Below are 21,978 nucleotides of genomic sequence, written 5' to 3'. Positions count from 1 at the left end.
AGCGGCAAATCCCTACACGCAAAAATACCAACGCCTACTCTAAAATACATGGCAATGGGGTTCCTAAAATGTGAACATTTCTACCACGGCATTCGGACAACCCGGACACGCACGAGAAAATAACACGGGACCAAGACAATATAAACAACACACATATCTAGGCATTCGGCACGCAAAACTACATCAAACAAATATGCAAGTTGCACCAACGTAATCTACGCGCAAAACTACACGAAATCCATATGCTACATGCCTCAATCCGACTTACGGAATAAAAGTTACGTACGATGGAATATATGTCTATTTTCCTGAATAATAATATAATCTCAGGAAATCCTAAGCTACATGGGCCTAACATACGCAATCTAACAAAAAAATGCACAAGTGGGGGAGGATCTCACCTCGCGGGCCTGGCCCAGGAGAAGAGGCGCTGGGGCGAGGTAGGTGGAGAGGCCCGGAGCTGGGCCGGTCTGGGCGGTTGTTGCTGGGCCGGCTCTTGCGCGGCCCACGCAGGCCAGCGAGCGGGAGGCGAGGCGAGGACGGCACTTCGTCTCCCTCCTCGTCAGGAAGCGGTGGCAGCGGGATCTGACGGCGATGGCGGCGGAAGGCGAGGCGGAGGGGCGAAGCACCGGCGCGGGGGGTGGCGGGATCCGGCCGGAATGAGGCGGATCCAGGCGCTGGAGCCTCCCGGCGACCGGCGGCGAGGACCTCGGCGGATGGGTTGGCGGCTGCCGGCTCGGGCTGACGGCCAGAGGTGGCACTCGGGCCGGCAGTAGCAGGGCGGCGCGGCGAGGAGCGTCATGGCGGCGGCCGGCGGCGGGGCACGACAGCTCAGGGCTACTGCCTCGGGCTCGAGTGCCATGGACGGGAGCTCGGGGCAGAATGGGTGGCGGCCGGATGGGCTTCGGGCGGGCCGCGCGTGGGCTCGAGCTGGCCCGACGGCTGGGGGAGGAGAGAGAGGGTGCGGGAGGCTAGGGTTTCGGGGGTTGGTGGCGCGGATCCCGAAGCAGAGGAGGGGGATGTCTAAAAATAAGCACGGGGTCTATTTATAGGCAAAGGGGGGGGGCTAGGTTAACCGGAATTTCGTTCCGGATCCAACTGTGCGGTCGGATTCGGACGATTCCGCACGCGGGAACGGGTAAGTGGCCATGTAGTGTAGATATCCGGAGACGAGAGGGGAAATGGGCGACACGGCAACAATTTATAAAACACCGACAACCGTTCGACGGTAGACCGAATACGGTGCCGCTACGGTCGACCGTTCGGGTACCAGACGGACTCCGATTGCGACGAATCTTGACAGGCGGCCTACCTATATTAAAATAACACCGCACGTCAAATCTCACCCCAATCAGAGAAGGTTTTACACACACTTTTAAAACAGGGTTTCGACGATGCCGCGGGCGCGTGCGTGTGCGGCCGGGCTCAGAACGGACAACGACGAGAACCGGCAACTAACATCGGATGCAAGTTTTGAAAACTGGCGGCAACGGAACGCCGATGCAATGCTGATGATGCGCATGATGCGATGATGATGCAACAAAAGAAAATAGACACACGATGAAAACGGAATAGAAGGGGAATCTTCTGGAACGTCGGTCTCGGGCTGTCACATTCTGGGACATTGTCGGAGAGAAGGTTACGAAGGAAGTCCTTACTGTTCTTAACGGGGGGCCCATGCCGGCTGATTGGAATGAGACATGTATTGTGCTCATCCCGAAGGTGGACAACCCCAAATGTATGAAGGATCTGCGGCCAATTAGCCTGTGCAATGTGGTGTATAAACTGGTCTAAAAAATCCTTGCCAATAGGTGGAAGCAGATCTTAGACGACATAATCTCACCAAACCAGAGTGCATTTGTGCCGGGAAGGTTGATCACGGACAATATTCTGCTGGCCTATGAGCGTACACATTTATGAAGAGCAAGAGGACGGGCAAGGAAGGGTATGTTGCGGTAAAGCTTGACATGAGTAAGGCATATGATCGTGTGGACTGGCACTTTGTGGAGTGTATGATGAGGAGGATGGGATTTGCGGAACGGTGGATTGCCCTTGTTATGGAGTGTGTGACATCGGTCAGCTATCGAGTCAGGATGAATGGTGATATATCGGATGTGATCATACCCCAGATAGGTTTACGGCAGGGAGACCCTCTATCTCCATACTTATTTTTGATTTGTGCAGAGGGGTTCTCATCACTGTTGAACAAAGCTGAATTGCGCGGGGAACTAGAAGGCATCCGTATTTGTACGGGAGCACCGAGCTTTAACCACCTATTGTTTGCAGATGACTCACTGGTGCTTCTTAAAGCTTCGAGTGAGAGTGCCAAGTCTCTGCAAAATTTTCTACAACTATACGAGGTCTGTTCGGGGCAAACTATAAATTTCGAGAAGTCTTCGGTGATGTTCAACTCAAATACTAGGGTGCAAGACAGGGAGAGTGTGCTAGACGAGTTGCATATTTGAGCAGAAGCAAGAACAGAATAGTACCTTGGACTGCCTGTGCATGTGGGAAGATCAAGATCAAAAACTTTCGAGTATTTGAAGGACCGTATGTGGAAGAAAATTCAAGGCTCTAAGGAGAGACTCCTCTCCAGGGCGGGGAAGGATATTCTCATAAAGGCTTGTGCCCAAGCCATCCCTACCTTTGCCATGTCATGTTTTGATCTTACCAAGACACTATGTGAACAAATGGGGACCTTGATATGTCGGTATTGGTGGGCGCAGAATGATCAGGAGAATAAAATGCATTGGCTGAGCTGGGAGCAACTCTCAAAACTGAAAAGTGATGGTGGATTGGGATTCCGTGACTTATATGGATTTAACCTTGCAATGCTGGCAAGGCAGGGTTGATAAATGCTCACGAACCTAGACTCTTTGTGTGCCAGAGTTTTGAAGGTGAGGTATTTCCCAAACACATCAATACTGGAAACTACGACTGCACCTGGCATTTCCTATTCATGGCAGAGTATCTTGAGGGGCATCAACCTGTTGAAGGAGGGCATCACTTGGACCATTGGTGATGGCGCATCTGTGCGGATATGGGATGATCAATGGGTAAACAGAGAGGGCTGCCGAAAGCCGGTTACCCCAAAAGGCCACTGCTTGCTATCGAAGGTACATGAGCTTATAAACCCAGTCACAAATCAGTGGGATGAGACTCTGGTCCGAGATACATTTTGGGAAGTGGATGCAACTGTCGTCCTGGCTACCCCGATCAGATCAGAATTCGAGGATGTTTCAGCGTGGCATTTTGATAGCAAGGGAGTTTTTTCGGTCAAATCTTCCTATAAAGTGTATGTGAGACAGCGTGATAGCGCACACGGAAATAATACAGAAGGCTCGGATGTTAGTTTGTTTTGGAAGCAACTTTGGGATCTGCCATGCCTGCCTAAAGTAATGCAATTTATGTGGCGATTAGCTCACAACAGTCTTCCGGTTCGAGTAAACATTCATCGTAGGGGTTTAAAGTGTGACACGCTGTGTGTATGCTGCAAGAGGCTGGATGAAGATGGTGCACATTTATTTCTAAAATGCAAAGATGCAAGGAGAGTGTGGGGAGGCCTGAGTTTGGGAGAACTGCGTGATCGGATGTGCACATATGAGACTGCTAGTTCAGTTCTACAGGAAATTCTAAAGCTCAATGACGAACAGAAGGCTCTAAGTTGCTGCCTCTGTGGCGAAGCTGTCTAAGGAGAAATAAAATCAATGTAGCAGGAAAACTATGTCTTCGGAGGAACTGATGGGGCAGATCAGATACTAGACGCGGGAATCGCTGCATGCATGTCGGGCGAGGGAGGAAAGTGCAGATCGGCAGCGCGGTGAGGATGGTGCTATCCGAGGATCGGGCATGGGTGTCATTCAAAGAGCTGCTAGTGCTCTGCAGGCAGAAGCGACAACATGTGATGAAGCTGTGCAAATCGCTGCTCTTTGGGAAATGGGCAGAATAATCCTAGAGACTGACTCCCAAATCTTGGCAAGGGCGCTTGAGAGTACACAGTTCGACCTGGCACATGAAGGAATCATCTTTCGTGATCTTCATTCTTTCATTAGGTTAAACTCCATTTCTGTTGATGTGTGCTTCGCCCCACGGGGCTCTAATAAGTTAGCTCACACGCTTGCCGCACTAGGTTCTGCACAAGAGGCTAATCGTATGGTTTGGGAAGACTATGTCCCGGAATCTGTAAGGTGTGTGTTGCCAGTGAGTTCACTATGCCAGTTTAATGGAATGATGGTGTTCCTAGTAAAAAAAAAACTGCTATTTTTCTGGCCAGTGCTGTCGTTTGTAACAGTATACTTTTGTCTATTATTTTTAGGTTCATATACTTTTGTATATGTACTTCCTACTTCCAATAAAATCCTTAGTTATAAATTCTATACTCTCTTTTCTGCGGGATGATAAATTCTATATTCTTTGGAACATCAATATGTACTGCATACTCTGTTCTTTAGAAGAAATACACAAATATATTCCTGTATTTATTTATTTTTTATCAAGACTGAAGTATGAAATCCCCAGGAAACGGGAATGAAGAATGAAATATATAATTTAGATTGGCATTAACTATGACGGGTGCATGAACTTTATTAAAGAGAGGAGCATATTCATTTAAAAAGGGAGAATACATTCAGCGGGAGAGTGTATAAGAAAGAGCAGTATGGAGTATGTGTATGATATATGAGATGGAAAAGTATGTAGCATATCTAGAGTATGTAAGTGAAAAAAGAGTATGGAGTATATACTCATGATTGTGGAGTACAAAGTAAGGAGTATGGAGTACGGAATATTGAGAATGGAATATGTGTATGTTACTTGAGCATGTAGTATATTTGATAGCGAAGTTCTATACGTTTCGGAAAAGGAGCATATATGTACACTTTTTTTGCTTGTAAAAAAATGCATTTGTTTTTCTCTATGAACCAAACATCGAGTGTTCCCACATAGTTAATTTTCTGAAGTGATAGTATAAACATTTTTTTCCTCCAAGGAGCACCAGAGTATGTAGAATGTATGTTTTTTCCCTTGGGCTAGTATGAAATTTAAACATACAATACATGTACACAAGGAGTATGGCACGTCCTTCTTTTGAGAAATAGGGTACGTCCGTTACATATGTGTACACCATAGATGCATCCACGACGCCATCCAGCTTTTCTCTTTGTGCAATGAAAAGATATGTCTAGAGCAGATACACCAAAGATTTGAGTGCATCAAAGCTAGATCGATTCTAATGTGCACACATATATGCTAATCTAGAGAAATAGAGCGACATAGAATAAATATCAATTCTACAAAGATGGAGGAAGGAAACAAATCCCCATTAATACCTCTGGATGGTTATCCCCGCTAAACAATGACGCCGATGGATATTTTGTTCGGTAGATAAATGTGTCTTGGGATGGTTATATATAACAGTTATTTCGCCAACTACTGGTTTCTTATCGGGCTAAATTCTAAACTGTTTTTTTAACAAAACCCGTTAATCAATATACTTCTGTGGATGAGATCGGATGATAGTGATGATAGAGGTAACTAAACCCGATGGTAAGATCTCGTTATTCGTCACCCTGTGGATGAGGAATAGTTATTCCTCATCCACTCTATTTTACCATCAATGCATCATATTTTTATGTCCCGTTATTTTGTTTCTGGCTTTATACGTAAAAAGAGAATGTTAGAAAATATTAAATCGCCGTATTTTTTTTGATGTTACGTAAAGTTATGAATGTATTTTTTTTGATGTTACGTAAAGTTATGAATGTAAGAAACATAGCGTAAAATATACATAAAACACATTTTTTTCTCATCTTGTGACCTATATTTTTCTTTTCTTATGCCAAATTTTACATAATGAATCAATATGCATGTGACTATTTGTATACAGAACAAAATTTATTTATGAAATAATCGTAAAATTATCTCGGATGAAGAATAACTCATTCTGCACCCTGAGTGATGAATAGTATTTATATATATAATCACGAGGCTCAAACAATACAAGCAACTATTCCATCAACCCCTCTAACAAACACAAAAACATTCACCGTTTATGCAGGAAACACATCTAAAAATAGAAATAAATGGACACTCGGCCTCGAATTGGGGCATGGACAACAAATCAATGCGCACCAACAACACGATAGGACGCACAACACTGCAGCAGAATCGTCATGGCGTTGCCTTTGCCTCTCTCTCCCTCTCCATGTGAAGGTCTTAGTTTGAAACAGTACATTAGATGGGGAATAAGAAAACAGAGGGAACATTTCAAAAATAAGACAAGGTGGAAAGAACAAGGCGCAGGTTAACGGACGACCTCCCCAGTGTATGATGATGGAATTGCACGACGTGTTGATTAGGTGTAATCGCATGTATATATGATGTACAAGCTGGGTCACGACCTCAACTATACAAAATCAGGAGGTGAGCCAAATACACAATATGCACATAACACATGTACTCAACACCCCCCTGAGTCGAAGTGTTGCCATTGCTCACGCAAAGACTGGAGCAGAACTCCTCGAAGGACGCTGTGGGAAAGCCTTTGGTCATGTTATCTGCAAATTGTTAGAACGTGGGAACGTGTAGAACACGTACGTGGCCGAGGGTGACCCGATCGCGAACAAAATGAATATCAAGCTCAATGTGCTTGGTGCGACGATGATGGACCGTGTTGGCGGAGAGGTAGACCGCCGAGACATTGTCGCAGTAGACCACCGTCACCTTAGTGACCGGGCACGAGAGCTCAAGAAGGAGCTGATGAAGCCAGGAGCACTCGGCGACAACATTCGCCACGACGCGATACTGAGCCTCAACGCTGGACCAGGAGACAATAGGTTGCCGCTTGGATGACCACGGGATAAGTGATGGACCAAGGTACACACAGTAACCCATAGTGGATCGCCGTGTGTCAGGGTAGCCGATCCGGTCAGCGTCGGTGTAGGCGGTGATATCGGCGGAGGCAGAGGCGAACAACGTGATGCCCAAGTCCACAGAGCCACGAATGTAGCAGAGGATCTGCTTGACAGAAGCCCAGTGTACATCGCGAGGAGCATGCATATGAAGACATACCTGCTGGACAGCGTACTGGATCTCTGGTCGACTCAGTGAGGTAATGCAGAGCTCCAACAATAGAGTGATAGAGTGGAGCATCCTCAGCAGGAGAACCATCAGTGGGTGAGAGCTTGACCTTCGTGTTGACCGTCATGGCTACGGGTTTGCAATTAAGCATCCAACGCGGTCAAGAAGCTCATGAGCATACTTCCGCTGGTGAAGAAAGAAACCATCAGGATGACGCACCACCTCCACACCGAGGAAGTAGTGCAAAGGACCCAAGTCCTAGCTGGCGAAATCAGCACGAAGACGGTCAGTGAGCAGAGTGAGAAGTCTAGGCGTGCAAGCTGTCAGAATGATGTTGTCGACGTAGAGGAGCAGATATGCGGTATAGGCGCCCTCGTGATAGACAAACAGTGAATCATCGGAGCATGTAGAGCGAAAGCCGAGTTGATGAAGAAACTCCGCGATGCGCGGGTACCAGGCGTGAGGAGCCTATATGAGACCGTACAACAAGCGCGAGAGCAGGCATACGTGATCTGGAGACGTAGGATCAACAAACCCCGTAGGCTGCTGACTAAAGACCTACTCCTGAAGATGACCGTGGAGGAAGGCATTTGAGACATCCATCTGATGTACATGCCACGCATGAGAGACCACAAGCTGGAGGACGGTGCAGATCGTGCCAAGCTTGACGACCAGAGCGAAGGTGTTGGTGAAGTCGACACGAGCACGCCAGAAAAAGTCACGAACAACCCAACGCGCCTTGTAGCGATCGAGGGTACCGTTAGGGCGGAGCTTGTGCTTGAAGACCCACTTCCCGGTAATCACGTTAGCATGACGGGGTTAGGGAACAAGCTGCCAAGTCGAGTTCCGCTCCAAGGCATCAAAATCCTCCTGCATCGCAGCCACCCAGAGCGGATCACGAAGAGTAGCTCGCACGGAGGACGGCAAGGGTGATGGTGCAAAGGTGGACACCGTGCAGACGTACTCATCCACAGTTTACCGCTAGCTCGAATGAAGGACGCCCGAACGGGCACGAGTGACCGGACCAACTGGAGGACCGGCCGGACCAGCCGAAGGTGGGGCCGACATGTCAGCCGATGGCGGTGCAGCATGCGCGGGCGACGCCGACGCTGCAGGTGCATCGGGCAACGCCGACGCCGCAGGTGCGAGCGAGGCCGTAGGTGGAGCTGCAGGTGCAGCGGGCGACACCTGCGCTGCAGGTGCGGGCGAGGCCGCAGGTGGCACAGGAGACGCCAGGTAGGTGACGTACCGAAGAGTAAATGGTGGGGGTGCATAGTTCAATCGCGGACAACAAGGCCGAAGGTTGAGGAGAAGAGACGCGGTAGCGAGAGCATCCGGCCAAAAGCGGGGTGGCATATGGGCATGAAAGAGGAGGGTGCGGACGTAGTCATTGAGAGTGCAAAGGACACATTTGGCACGACCGTTTTGCTGGGAGGTGTATGGGCAAGTGAGACAAAAAAAATGTGTCATGCTGCGAAAGAAAAGAACCAAATGCGAGATTGTTGAACTCTTTTCCATTGTCAGTCTCAAGAGCAAGAATGGGACGCCCAAACTGCGTGCTCACATAGGAGTAAAAAGACGTCAAAGTGGAGAGCGCATCCGACTTTCATCGCAAGGGAAAATTTCACACGTAATAGGAGTAATCATCAGGGATAACGAGATAATATAGGTAGACCTAATTACTAGCAATTGGAGAGGTCCACACATCACTATGGATTGACTGAACAGGAAAAGAAGCAATGGTGGTGGAACCAGTAAATGGAAGGCGAACGTGTTTGCCAACACGACATGCATGAGAAGTATGATCCCCAATCTTATTACAGCTGAAACTAAAACTCTTAAGAATATGACGGAGAGTGGCGGGGTTGGAATGACCCAGACGAGTGTGCCAGAGGTCGACGCCGATGGAGAGAGCAACTGGAGCGGTGGTGGCGGAGGACTTCGGGTGGACCGAATAGAGATCCCCGTCAGGACTATCACACCGGTGGAGGACCATCCTTGTTCGAGCGTCCTTGACACAAAAACCAAAGTTGTCAAACTCAACAGTCACATGATTTTCACGAGCAAGATAACGAACGGAAACAAGATTTTTAATGAGGTCGGGTGAAGCAAGAATGTTAGATAAAGACAATGGAATGTAAGTAGAAGGAAACAAAGTGTGCCCAATATGAGTGATCGGGAGGGTGGAGCCGTCACCGAGAGTGATACGAGTGGTAGTGTTGACGTGAGAGAAATAGGTAAGATTACAAATATCCGCGTGTTGGAAATATGCCATAGAGGCAATAATAAAGTGGTTATTATTATATTTCCTTGTTCATGATAATTGTCCATTGTTCATGCTATAATTGTATTAACCGGAAACCGTAATACATGTGTGAATACATAGACCACAACATGTCCCTAGTGAGCCTCTAGTTGACTAGCTCATTGATCAATAGATGGTCATGGCTTCCTGATCATGGAAATTGGATGTCATTGATAATGGGATCACATCATTAGGAGAGTGATGTGATGGACAAGACCCAATCCTAAGCATATCACAAGATCGTGTAGTTCGTCTTCTAGAGCTGTTATAATGTCAAGTATCATTTCCTTAGACCATGATATTGTGCAATTCCCGGATACCGTAGGAGTGCTTTGGGTGTATCAAACGTCACAACGTAACTAATTGATTATAAAGGTGCACTACAGGTATCTCTGAAAGTGTCTGTTGGGTTGGTACGAATCGAGACTGGGATTTGTTGCTCCGTGTGACGGAGAGGTATCTCTGGGCCCACTTGGTAATGCATCATCATAATGAGCTCAATGTGACTAAGGAGTTAGCCACGGGATGATGTGTTATGGAACAAGTAAAGAGACTTCCCGGTAACGAGATTGAACAAGGCATAGTGATACCGATGATCGAATCCCGGGCAAGTATCATACCAGTAGACAAAGAGAACTGCATATGGGATTGAGTTAATCCTCGACATCGTGGTTCATCCGATGAGATCATCGTGGAACATGTGGGAGCCAACATGGGTATCCATATACCGTTGTTGGTTATTGGCCGAAGAGATATCTTGGTCATGTTTGCATGGTTGCCGAACCCGTAGGGTCTACACACATAGGGTTCGGTGACGTTAGAGTTGTTATGGGATTACCGAAGGTTGTTCGGAGTCCCGGATGAGATCCCATACGTCACGACGAGTTCCAGCATTGTCCGTAGGTAAATATTTATATATGGGAATTCCGTTTTCGGCTACCGGAAAAGTTTCTAAGTTTATCGGCATTGTACCGGGACCACCGAAAGGGTACCGGGGGTCCACCTGTCTCGGAGGGCTACATGGGCTGAAAGGGGAAGCTAACCAACCCCTGGTAGACTGGTGCAAGCAAGGGAGGAGGCCCAAGGCGCATAGGGGGCAAACCCTAGGGCATGGGGCTGCCTTGGGTGGCAAGCCACCCCCTAGGGCGTCGCCCCCTCCTCCTCCTAGGGCTGCCGCACCACCTAGTGTTTCCCTAGGGGTGGCTGCACCCCCTCTCCCTCCCTCCTATAAATAGTGGAGGTATTGGGAAGGCTTCACACACACGTCTTTCTCTCCCTCGGCATAGCCCTACCTCTCCACCTTCCCTCCTCCGCGGTGCTTGCCGAAGCCCTACCGGAGAGCCGCAAAATCCATCGCCACCACGCCATCGTGCTGCCAGAGTTCTCCGTCAACTTCTCCTCTCTCCTTGCTGGATCAAGAAGGAGGACACATCCCCGGGCTGTAGGTGTGTTGAACACAGAGACACCGAACGTTCGACGTTTGGATCGGATCGTCGCGAGTACGACTCCATCGACTGCGTTCATAGTAATGCTTCTGCTTTGTGATCTTCAACGGTATGAAGATGCTCTACCTCTCTCGTTGCTGGTTTCTCCTAGTTAGATCTTGGTGTGACATATGATTTTTTTGAATTATTACTACGATCCCCAACAGTGGTATCAGAGCCAGGTTTACGCGTAGATTCTATGCACGAGTAGAACACACGTAGTTGTGGGCAATGATTTAGTCAATTTGCTTACCGTTACTATTCTTATCTTGATTCGGCGACATCATGGGATGAAGCGCCCGGACCGACTTTACACGTACTCTTACATGAGACTGCTTCCACCGCCCGACATGCACTTGTTGCATAAGATGGCTAGCGGGTGTCTGTCTCTCCCACTTTAGTCGGATCGGATTCGATGAAGAGGGTCCTTATGAAGGGTAAATAGCAATTGGCATATCACCGTTGTGGTTGTTACGTAGGTAAGAAACGTTCTTGCGATAAACCCATAGCAGCCACGTAAAACTTGCAACAACAATTAGAGGACGTCTAACTTGTTTTTGCAGGGTATGCTATGTGATGTGATATGGCCAAAAGGATGTGATGATATATATGTGATGTATGAGATTGATCATGTTCTTGTAATAGGTTTCACGACTTTCATGTCGATGAGTAGAACAACCGGCAGGAGCCATAGGAGTAGTCTTAATTTATTGTATTAGATGCAACGCCATGCGATTACTTTACTTTATTGCTAACTTTTAGCCATAGTAGTAGAACTAATAGTTGGCGAGATGACTTCATGATGACACAATGATGGAGATCATGATGATTGAGATCATGGTGTCATGCCGGTGACAATGATGATCATACCGCGCCCCGAAGATGGAGATCAAAGGTGCAAGATGATAATGGCCATATCATGTCACTATATGATTTGCATGTGATGTTTATCATGTTTCTGTATCTTATATTCTTAGAACAACGGTAGTAAATAAGATAATCCCTCACTAAAATTTCAATAAAAGTGTTCCCCCCTAAGTGTGCACCGTTGCAAAGGATCTTTGTTTCGAAGCACCACGTGATGATCGGATGTGATAGATTCTAACGTTCGCATACAACGGGTGTAAGCCAGATTTACACACGCAGAACACTTAGGTTGACTTGACGAGCCTAGCATGTACAGACATGGCCTCCGAACACGAGAGACCGAAAGGTCGAACATGAGTCATATGGAGATACGATCAACATGAAGATGGTCACCATTGATAACTAGTCCATCTCACGTGATGATCGGACACGGCCTAGTCGATATGAATCATGTAACACTTGGATGACTAGTAGGATGTCTATCTAAGTGGGAGTTCAATAAATAATTTGATTAGATGAACTTAATTATCATGAACTTAGTCTAAAATTGTATTTACAATCTATATTGTAGATCCAATGGCCAACACACATGTCCCACTGAACTTCAACACGTTCCTAGAAATAACCAAGCTGAAAGACGATGGAAGCAACTATGCAGACTGGGTCCGTAACTTTAGGCTCATCCTCATAGATTCCAAGAAAATGTATGTCCTTGATGCACCGCTAGGTGAAGCACCCGTTTTCCCGACGGCTCAAGACGTTATGAACGCCTGGCAGTCGCGTAGTGATGATTACTCCCTGGTTCAGTGCAGCATGCTTTACAGTTTAGAACCGGGGCTTCAAAAGCGTTTTGAGCAACATGGAGCATATGATATGTTCCAAGATCTGAAACTGGTTTTCCAAGCTCATGCCCGGGTCGAGAGATATGAAGTCTCCGACAAGTTCTTTAGTTGTACGATGGAGGAGAATGGGTCTGTCAGCGAGCACATACTTAGAATGTCCGGGTTGCACAACCTCTTGTCTCAGCCGTGAGTTAACCTTCCGGATGACTCAGTTATCGACAGAATCCTCCAGTTGCTTGCACCTAGCTATAAGAGCTTTGATGAACTACAACATGCAAGGGATGGAGAAGACCATTCCCGAGTCGTATTCAATGCTGAAATCAGCGGAGGTGGAAATCAAGAAAGAACAACAAGTGTTGATGGTGAATAAAACCACCAGTTTCAAGAAAGGCAAGGGTAAAAAGAACTTCAAGAAGGATGGCAAAGCAGTTGCCGCCCGGTAAACCAGCTTCCGGGAAGAAGCCAAAGAATGGACCCAAGCCTGAGACTGAGTGCTATTATTGCAAGGGAAATGGTCACTGGAAGCGGAACTGCCCCAAGTACTTAGCGGATAAGAAGGCCGATAACGTCAAAGGTATATATGATATACATGTTATTGATGTGTACCTTACCAGCGCTCGTAGTAGCTCCTGGGTATTTGATACCGGTGCAGTTGCTCACATTTGTAACTCAAAAGAAGAGCTGTGGAATAAGTGGAGGCTGGGTAAGGAAGAGGTGACGATGCGTGTCGGGAATGGTTCCAAGCTCGATGTGATCGCCGTCGGCACGCTGCCTCTACATCTACCTTCGGGATTAGTTTTAAACCTTAATAATTGTTATTTAGTACCAGCTTTGAGCATGAACATTGTATCGGGATCTCGTTTGATGTGAGATGGCTACTCATTTAAATCTAAGAATAATGGTTGTTCTATTTGTATGAGAGATATGTTTTATGGTCATGCCCCGCTGGTCAATGGTTTATTCTTAATGATTCTCGAACGCGATGTTATACATATTCATAGTGTGAGTACCAAAATATGTAAGGTTGATAATGATAGTCCCACATACTTGTGGAACTGCCGCCTTGGTCATATCGGTGTCAAACGCATGAAGAAACTTCATACAGATGGAATTTTGGAGTCTCTTGAGTTTGAATCATTTGACACATGCGAACCATGCCTTGTTGGCAAGATAACCAAGACTCCGTTCTCCGGAACAATGGAGCGAGAAACCAACTTGTTGGAAATAATACATACCGATGTATGCGGTCCAATGAGGGTTGAGGCTCGCGGTGGCTATCGTTATGTTCTCACCCTCACTTATGACTTAAGAAGATATGTGTATGCCTACTTAATGAAACACATGTATGAAACCTTTGAAAATTTCAAGGAATTTTAGAGTGAGGTAGAGAATCAACGTGACAAGAAAATAAAGTTCTTGTTATCTGGTCGCAGAGAAGAATATTTGAGTCACGAGTTTGGCACACACTTCAGAAAATGTGGAATTGTTTCACAACTCACGCCGCCTGGCACACCTCAACGTAACAGTGTGTCTGAACGTCGTAATCGCACTCTATTGGATATGGTGCGATCTATGATGTCTCTTACTGATCTACCATTATCATTTTTGTGATATGCATTGGAGACTGTCGCATTCACTTTAAATAGGGCTCCTCTAAATCCGTTGAGATGACACTGTATGAATTATGGTTTGGCTAGAAACCTAAGCTGTCGTTTTGGAAAGTTTGGGGATGCGATGCTTTTTTCAAGAAACTTCAACGTGAAAAGCTCAACCCCAAATGGGAGAAGTACGTCTTCATAGGATACCCTAAAGAAACTATTGGGTATACCTTCTATCTCAAATCCGAAGGCAAGATCTTTGTTGCCAAGAATGGATCCTTTCTGTAGAAAGAGTTTCTCTCGAAAGAAGTGAGTGGGAGGAAAGTAGAACTTGATGAGGTAATTGTACCTTCTCTTGAACCAGAGAGTAGCGCAGCGCATGAAAATGTTTCTGGGGTGCGTGCAACGTCTAGGGAGGAAGTTAATGATGATGATCATGAAACTTCAGATCAAGTTACTATCGAACTTCGTAGGTCCACGAGGACACGTTCCGCACCAGAGTGGTACGGCAACCCTGTCATGGAAATCAGGTTGTTGGACAACAGTGAACCTTCGAACTATGAAGAAGCGATGGCGGGCCCGGATTCCAACAAATGGCTTGAAGCCATGAAATCCGAGATAGGATCCACGTATGAGAACAAAGTATGGACTTTGGTGGACTTGCCCGATGATCGGCAAGCCATAGAAAATAAATGGATCTTTAAGAAGAAGACTGACGCAGATGGTAATGTGACCATCTATAAGGCTCGACTAGCTTGACGCTAAGGGTTATCGACAAGTTCAAGGAATTTACTACGATGAGACTTTCTCACCCGTAGCGACGCTGAAGTTCGTCCGAATCATGTTAGCAGTTGCCGCATTTTATGATTATGAGATCTGGCAAATGGATGTCAAAACAACATTCCTTAATGGCTTTCTTAAGGAAGAATTGTATATGATACAGCTGGAAGGTTTTGTCGATCCTAATAATGCTGACAAGGTATGCAAGCTCCAGCGCTCCATCTATGGGCTGGTGCAAACATCTCAGAGTTGGAACATTTGTTTTGATGAGGTGATCAAAGCGTTTGGGTTTGTACAGACTTATGGAGAAGCTTGTATTTACAAGAAAGTGAGTGGGTGCTTTGTAGCATTTCTCATGTTATATGTATATGACATATTGTTGATGGGAAATGATATAGAACTTTTGGAAAGCATAAAGGCCTATTTGAATAAATGTTTTTCAATGAAGGACCTTGGAGAAGCTGCTTACATATTAGGCATCAAGATCTATAGAGATAGATTAAGACGCCTCATTGGTCTTTCACAAAGCACATACCTTGACAAGATATTGAAGAAGTTCAATATGGATAAGTCCAAGAAGGGTTTCTTGCCTGTATTGCAAGGAGTGAGGTTGAGCGCAGCTCAACGGCCGACCACGACAAAAGATAGAGAAAAGATGAGTACCATCCCCAATGCTTCAGCCATAGGCTCTATTATGTATGCCATGCTATATACCATACATGATGTGAACCTTGCCATAAGTTTGGTAGGGAGGTACCAAAGTGATCAAGGAGTGGATCACTGGACAGCGGTCAAGAATATCCTTAAGTACCTGAAAAGGACTAAAGATATGTTTCTCGTTTATGGAGGTGCCAAAGAGCTCGTCGTAAAGGGTTACGTCGATGCTAGCTTAGACACAGGTCTGGATGACTCCAAGTCACAAAACATATATGTGTATATTTTGAATGGTGGGGCACTCAGCTGGTGCAGTTGCAAGCAAAGCGTCGTGGCGACATCTACATGTGAGGCGGAGTACATAGTTGCTTCAGAAGCAGCACAAGAAGGAGTGTGGATGAAGGAGTTCATCACCGACCTAGGAGTGATTCCCAATGCGTCGGGACCGATGACTCTCTTCTGTGACAACACTGGAGCTATTGTCATTGCCAAGGAGCCCAGGTTTCACAAGAAGATCAAGCACATGAAGCACCACTTCAACTCCATTTGTGGATACATCCAGGATGGAGATATAGATATTTGTAAAGTACATACGGATCTGAATGTAGTAGATCCTTTGACTAAACCTCTTCGAGGAGCGAAACATAATCAACACCAGAACTCTATGGGTGTTTGATTCATCACAATGTAACTAGATTATTGACTCTAGTGCAAGTGGGAGACTGTTGGAAATATGCCCTAGAGGCAATAATAAAGTGGTTATTATTATATTTCCTTGTTCGTGATAATTGTGTATTGTTCATGCTATAATTGTATTAACCGGAAACCATAATACATGTGTGAATACATAGACCACAACATGTCCTTAGTGAGCCTCTAGTTGACTAGCTCGTTGATCAATAGATGGTCATGGTTTCTTGATCATGGACATTGGATGTCATTGATAACGGGATCACATCATTAGAAGAATGATGTGATGGACAAGACCCAATCCTAAGCATAGCACAAGATCGTGTAGTTCGTGTGCTAGAGATGTTATAATGTCGAGTACCATTTCCTTAGACCATGAGATTGTGCAACTCCCGTATACCGTAGGAGTGCTTTGGGTGTATCAAACGTCACAACGTAACTGGGTGATTATAAAGGTGCACTACAGGTATCTCTGAAAGTGTCTGTTGGATTGGTACGAATCGAGATTGGGATTTGTTGCTCCATGTGATGGAGAGGTACCTCTGGGCCCACTCGGTAATGCATCATCATAATGAGCTCAATGTGACTAAGAAGTTAGCCACGGGATGATGTGTTACAAAACAAGTAAATAGACTTGTCGGTAATGAGATTGAACAAGGTATAGGGATACCGACGATCGAATCTCGGGCAAGTATCATACCGGTAGACAAAGGAAATTGCATACGGGATTGAGTGAATCCTCGACATCGTGGTTCATCCGATGAGATCATCGTGGAATATGTGGGAGGCAACATGGGTATCCAGATCCCGCTGTTGGTTATTGGCCGGAGAGATGTCTCGGTCATGTCTGCATGGCTCCCGAACCCGTAGGGTCTACACACTTAAGGTTCGAGGACGCTAGAGTTGTTATGGGAATTGTATACGTGGTAACCTAAGGTTGTTCGGAATCTCGGATGAGATCCCGGACGTCACGAGGAGTTCCGGAATGGTCCGGAGGTAAAGATTTATATATGGGAAGTCCGTTTTCGGCCACCGGAAAAGTTTCGGGGTTTATCGGTATTGTACCGGGACCACCAAAAGGGTACCGGGGGTCCACCGGGAAGGTCCACCTGTCCCGGAGGGCAACATGGGCTGAAAGGGGAAGGGAACCATCCCCTGGTGGGCTGGTGCGAGTAAGGGAGGAGGCCCAAGGCGCATAGGGGCCAAACCCTAGGGCGTGGGGGCTGCCTTGGGTGGCAAGCCACCCCCTAGGGCGCCGCTCTCTCCTCCTCTTAGGGCTGCCGCACCACCTAGGGTTTCCCTAGGGGTGGCCACACCCCCTCTCCCTCCATCCTATAAATAGTACGTATTGGGAGGGCTGCACACACACACGTCTTTCTCTCCCTCAGCGCAGCCCTACCTCTCCACCTCTCCTCCTCTGCGGTGCTTGGCGAAGCCCTGCTAGAGAGCCGCAAACTCCATCGCCACCACGCGGTCGTGCTGCCAGAGTTCTCCCTCAACTTCTCCTCCCTCCTTGCTGGATCAAGAAGGAGGACACATCCCCGGGCTGTAGGTGTGTTGAACGTGGAGACACCGAACGTTCGATGTTTGGATCAGATCACCGCGGGTACGACTCCATCAACCGCGTTCATAGTAATGCTTCCACTTTGAGATCGTCAACGGTATGAAGATGATCTACCTCTCTCATTGCTGGTTTCTCCTAGTTAGATCTTGGTGTGTTGTAGGAATTTTTTTGAAATATTACTACGATCCCGAACACCGCGAACATGTGAGCAGTAGCCCGAGTGTCCATGTACCAATCACTGCCACCAGTAGAAGTGTTGGGCAAAGGCGCATTGTGGAGCGTTGCGAGAAGCGACGGGTCCCATGGGGTTGGAGGCAGCGTGGGCGACAGTGGAGGAGTCGCCATGGGAAAGTTGTAGGCACCGGCGAGCTGCGGTGGTGGAGGAGCACACCCATCATATGGCTGCGGTGCGGCAAAGTACGCCTGATGCGTCGGGGGTTGCGAGACGGGAATCGACGGGGTCGAGGCCCGAGGGACCGGCATCGAGTACGCGTGCACGACAATCATCGAGGGGGTGTAGCCACTGGCCCAAGGTGGGGTGGGCTGCTGCTGCTGCTGTGGTGGACGAGGGGCGCCACCCGCCTGTTGCGGCTGCTGCTGACGACCGCTGCGGCGGTGGCGCCTGTTGGTGGGCGCGGGAGGCGGCGGGGGCGCACCGTAGGCTGCCTGCAGCAGGGGCAGGAACGGAGGGTGCTGCGAGGGTGCGGGAGCTCGTTGCTATTGGGAAGCAGACGATGGTGAAGGAGGGCCGCTCCGGGTGGTGCCGACGATGAGAGCGACGTGCATGGCCCGACTCTTGGCCTGCTTCATCCGGTGTTCCTCCTGCGGGAGATAGGCCACGATCTTGGCGAAGGAGGCTCGGTGATGAGGGAGAGGTTGGTCGCGGCGTTGCTGATGTCCTCGTTGAGGCCAGCGATGAGCGTGCTGAGAAGAGTGTCTTCATGAATCTTCGCACCAATGTCGCGGAGCTTGTCCGCAATAGTCTTGAGTCGGAGAGAATAGTCGTCGACGGAGGAGTTGTCCTGGTGGCACCCAAAGAACTCTTGGTGCAGAAAAACGCGACGTTGAAGGCGATTGTCGGTGAAGAGCGCGTTCAGTTTGGTCCACACGACGCAGGCATCGTCACCGTCGTGCATGAACGCATGGAATAGGTCGGGCGAGATGGTGAGGAAGAACCAGCGGATGAGCGTGGCGTCGATGGTGGACCACTCATGATGGTTGGGCATGAGGCTGGAGTCGACGGAGCCATCCACGTGGTCGAGGAGGTTGTACTCCCGGAACACAAGGGAGAAGTAGGTCTTCCAAGCGTAGTAGGAGGAGTCGGTGTCGGCAAGACGGACGGGAACCCTCTCGTGGATGTTGAGGTTGAGGATGTCGGCGGCGTCAGGAGGGTTGGCGTCGGCGAACGGGTTGGAGCCGGTCGTGGACGACATGAGGAGGGCGGCGACGACACGGGGGAGGCTCGGGCGGTAGCGGCAGAAGAGGCGGCGGCGGCGCGAGATACGCACGGTGACACGGGCAACGGCGACACTAGGGAAGTGCGGTGGTGACAGGTGGAGATGCGGCGGCGGCGGCGGCGGGTGGAGATGCAACGGTGGTGGCGCGACTCGAGAGGCGCGACGGCGGCGACGGGTGGAGAGGAGGCGATGGCGGCGCGATGGGAGAGAGGCACGGCGGCGGCGGCTGGTGGAGATGCAACGGTGGTGGCACGACTCGAGAGGCGCGACGACGGCGACGGGTGGAGAGGAGGCGATGGCGGCGCGATGGGAGAGAGGCACGGCGGCGGCGGCTGGTGGAGCGGCGATGGCAGCGGCGCGATCGATGTGAAGCGCGTCGGCGGCGGCGGGTGAGCAGAAATTAGGATTGTAACCTAAAAATTGATACCATGTATGATGATGAAATTGCACGACGTGTTAATAAGATGCATTCGCACGTATATATGATGTAGAAGATGTGCCGCAGCCTCAACTATACAAAACTAGAAGGTGGACCAAATACACAATATACACATAACACAACATGTATATATACTCAACACCCAAGATTGGATGCGAACCCGACATGAAGAACACCTTGGGCGCCTTGAACACCTAAGCAACTCTGAAACAAAAATGCAGCGTGTTGGAGCTGTGCTCGGTTCCGCATGCACCTTTTTGATGCAGAGGAGGAGGTTTTCCTCCTTTTCTAAAAAAGAAAGAGACCGTGGTGTAGTAGGAAACAGAAATGCAGCTTGTTTGAGCTGAGCTCGGATTCGGACTGGATCGTTGCGTTGCGTTGCGCCACGAAAAAAAAAGAAGACATGAAACTTTCTCCCTCTCCTATTCCTCGTTACCTCGTATGAGTCGGACGCGATCCAGTTGGCGGTAGAAATGCACCGGGGAACTTATATATACACATAGCGCATAGCGTTACAGAGGCCATCCCCCTCCTTCCTCCCACGCCACCAACACCCAGCGCACCATCAACAATCCATCTCCCATCCCTAGTCTCGGCGAGATGATGCAGTACGCCATGGATCCTTACGCGGACGCCTTTGCTCGACCTGCGCCTCCTGGCTTCTTCGGCGTCGGAACCTGCGCTTGGGCCGCTGCAGGCCCTGCTCGTCGACCTCCGCCTCCTGGCTTCTTCGGCGTCGGAGCCTGCGCTCGGGCCGCCGCCGGCCCTGCTCGTCGACCTCCGCGTCCCGGCTTCTTCGGCGTCGGATCTTGCGCCCGCCCGGCTCGCGACGTACCAGCTCGTCGACCTCCGCCTCCCGGTTTCTTCGGTGCCTGCCGTCCCAGGGTGCTCCCGCCAGCGCCGTGCGAGCTGCCCATGCCACCAAAGTTCTCAAAGCCCGCGGCGCCGGCACCAGCACCGGTCTCCTGCGTCGCCGCCGCCTCCACAAAGCGTCAGCGGCTGTGCCCTGACTACGAAGACGACATCCACTGCAACCTCCGGCTGAGAGAGAAGAACGCCGAGGAGCGGCCGCTACCGGACTACCTGAAGAAGGTGCAGCAAGATCGGGTGAGCGAGTCAGAGCGCGCCTCCCTTGTCGGATGGATGGACAAGTTCGTCCGAGACCATCATCTTGCCGACGGCACGCTCCACCACGCCGTGGCCTACGTGGACCGGGTCCTGTCGGTGCGTTCCCTGACGGCTGACAGCGGCTACGAGCTGCGCCTTCTGGGTGCAGCGGCCATCTTTGTCGCCGCCAAATACGAGGACCAGAGAGCCGTGTGGAAGCTGAAGGCCGACAAGATCGCCAGCTACGGCGAGTTCGCCACGGGCAAGGAGGTGCTCGACATGGAGCGCGAGATGGTGGAGGCGCTCGGGTACCAGCTCGGCGGCCCCACGGCGCACACCTTCCTGGGCCACTTCATGAGGTACGCCGAGGAGGAGGACAAGACCAAGATACTGCCATTGGCGACTCGCCTCGTTGATCAGTCTCTGCTCGACTACACGTGCGTCCGCATCTTGCCCTCCGTCGTGGCGGCGTCGGCGATCTTCCTCGCGAGATGGGCCCTGAATCCAGTCGTCGACCTGGCGTGGAACATGGAGCTGGAGAAGCTGACGGGGTACAACTGCTCCGACTTGACAGCCTGCGTCCTTGTTATGCGCGTCTTCTCGCGGTCGATCATCTGTAACCCTTGTTCTTGATCATTGAGGAGACCCACCAAGACACAGCAGTTTTGTACTTATGATCTTGTGAAACTTCCTTGTAATGTTCAATTCATGTATACGAGTATCGTCTGAGTTTTGTTACAAATTAAGTGTATAATTCTGTGAAAGTTCCTCGTAATGTTCATGTATGCTACTCTGAAATTAATGCATGTATCGTCTAAGTTTTTTCATGCATGCGTCAACTGCTGATGAGCGCTACATGCATTAATTTGCACACAAAATCATCTAGTTTTGTACCACACTAGTGCAAAGAAAAGCTATTACTCACTTCATACCTAAATACTTGTAGTAGTTGGAAAGAACTAAGGAGAACTAGTTTATTTTTTGGAAAACGTTACCTTTCAACCGACGGATCCCGCTTTCGCGTCCACCGTCTCCTTTGTTCCCCAAGTGGCCGGGCGGACGAGCCGTGACCCGTTTCCTGAAACAACTCCATTGTTTCAGAACGTTGTTCCTG

General features: G+C 48.9%; 1 protein-coding gene across 1 annotated transcript; it reads left to right on the top strand.

Annotated features, from left to right (window-relative positions):
* Window positions 1–20,357: 20,357 nt before the first annotated feature.
* On the top strand, window positions 20,358–21,605 carry LOC123405460 (cyclin-F2-2-like). The gene has a single exon (XM_045099135.1). It carries the CDS (start codon window positions 20,358–20,360, stop codon window positions 21,495–21,497), a length of 1,140 nt encoding a protein of 379 aa, XP_044955070.1. The 3' UTR covers window positions 21,498–21,605.
* The last annotated feature ends 373 nt before the right edge of the window (window positions 21,606–21,978 follow it).

Source organism: Hordeum vulgare, chromosome 6H (genome assembly GCF_904849725.1).
Source record: "Hordeum vulgare subsp. vulgare chromosome 6H, MorexV3_pseudomolecules_assembly, whole genome shotgun sequence".
In the NCBI taxonomy this organism is placed as follows: domain Eukaryota; kingdom Viridiplantae; phylum Streptophyta; class Magnoliopsida; order Poales; family Poaceae; genus Hordeum; species Hordeum vulgare.
The sequence above is the reverse complement of the archived record's forward strand: the minus strand, read 5'-3'. Positions and strand labels throughout refer to the sequence as shown.

Bases quoted from the DNA above. Each gene is read 5' to 3' on its own strand.
- LOC123405460 (XM_045099135.1), top strand. From the start codon at position 20,358: ATGATGCAGTACGCCATGGATCCTTACGCGGACGCCTTTGCTCGACCT.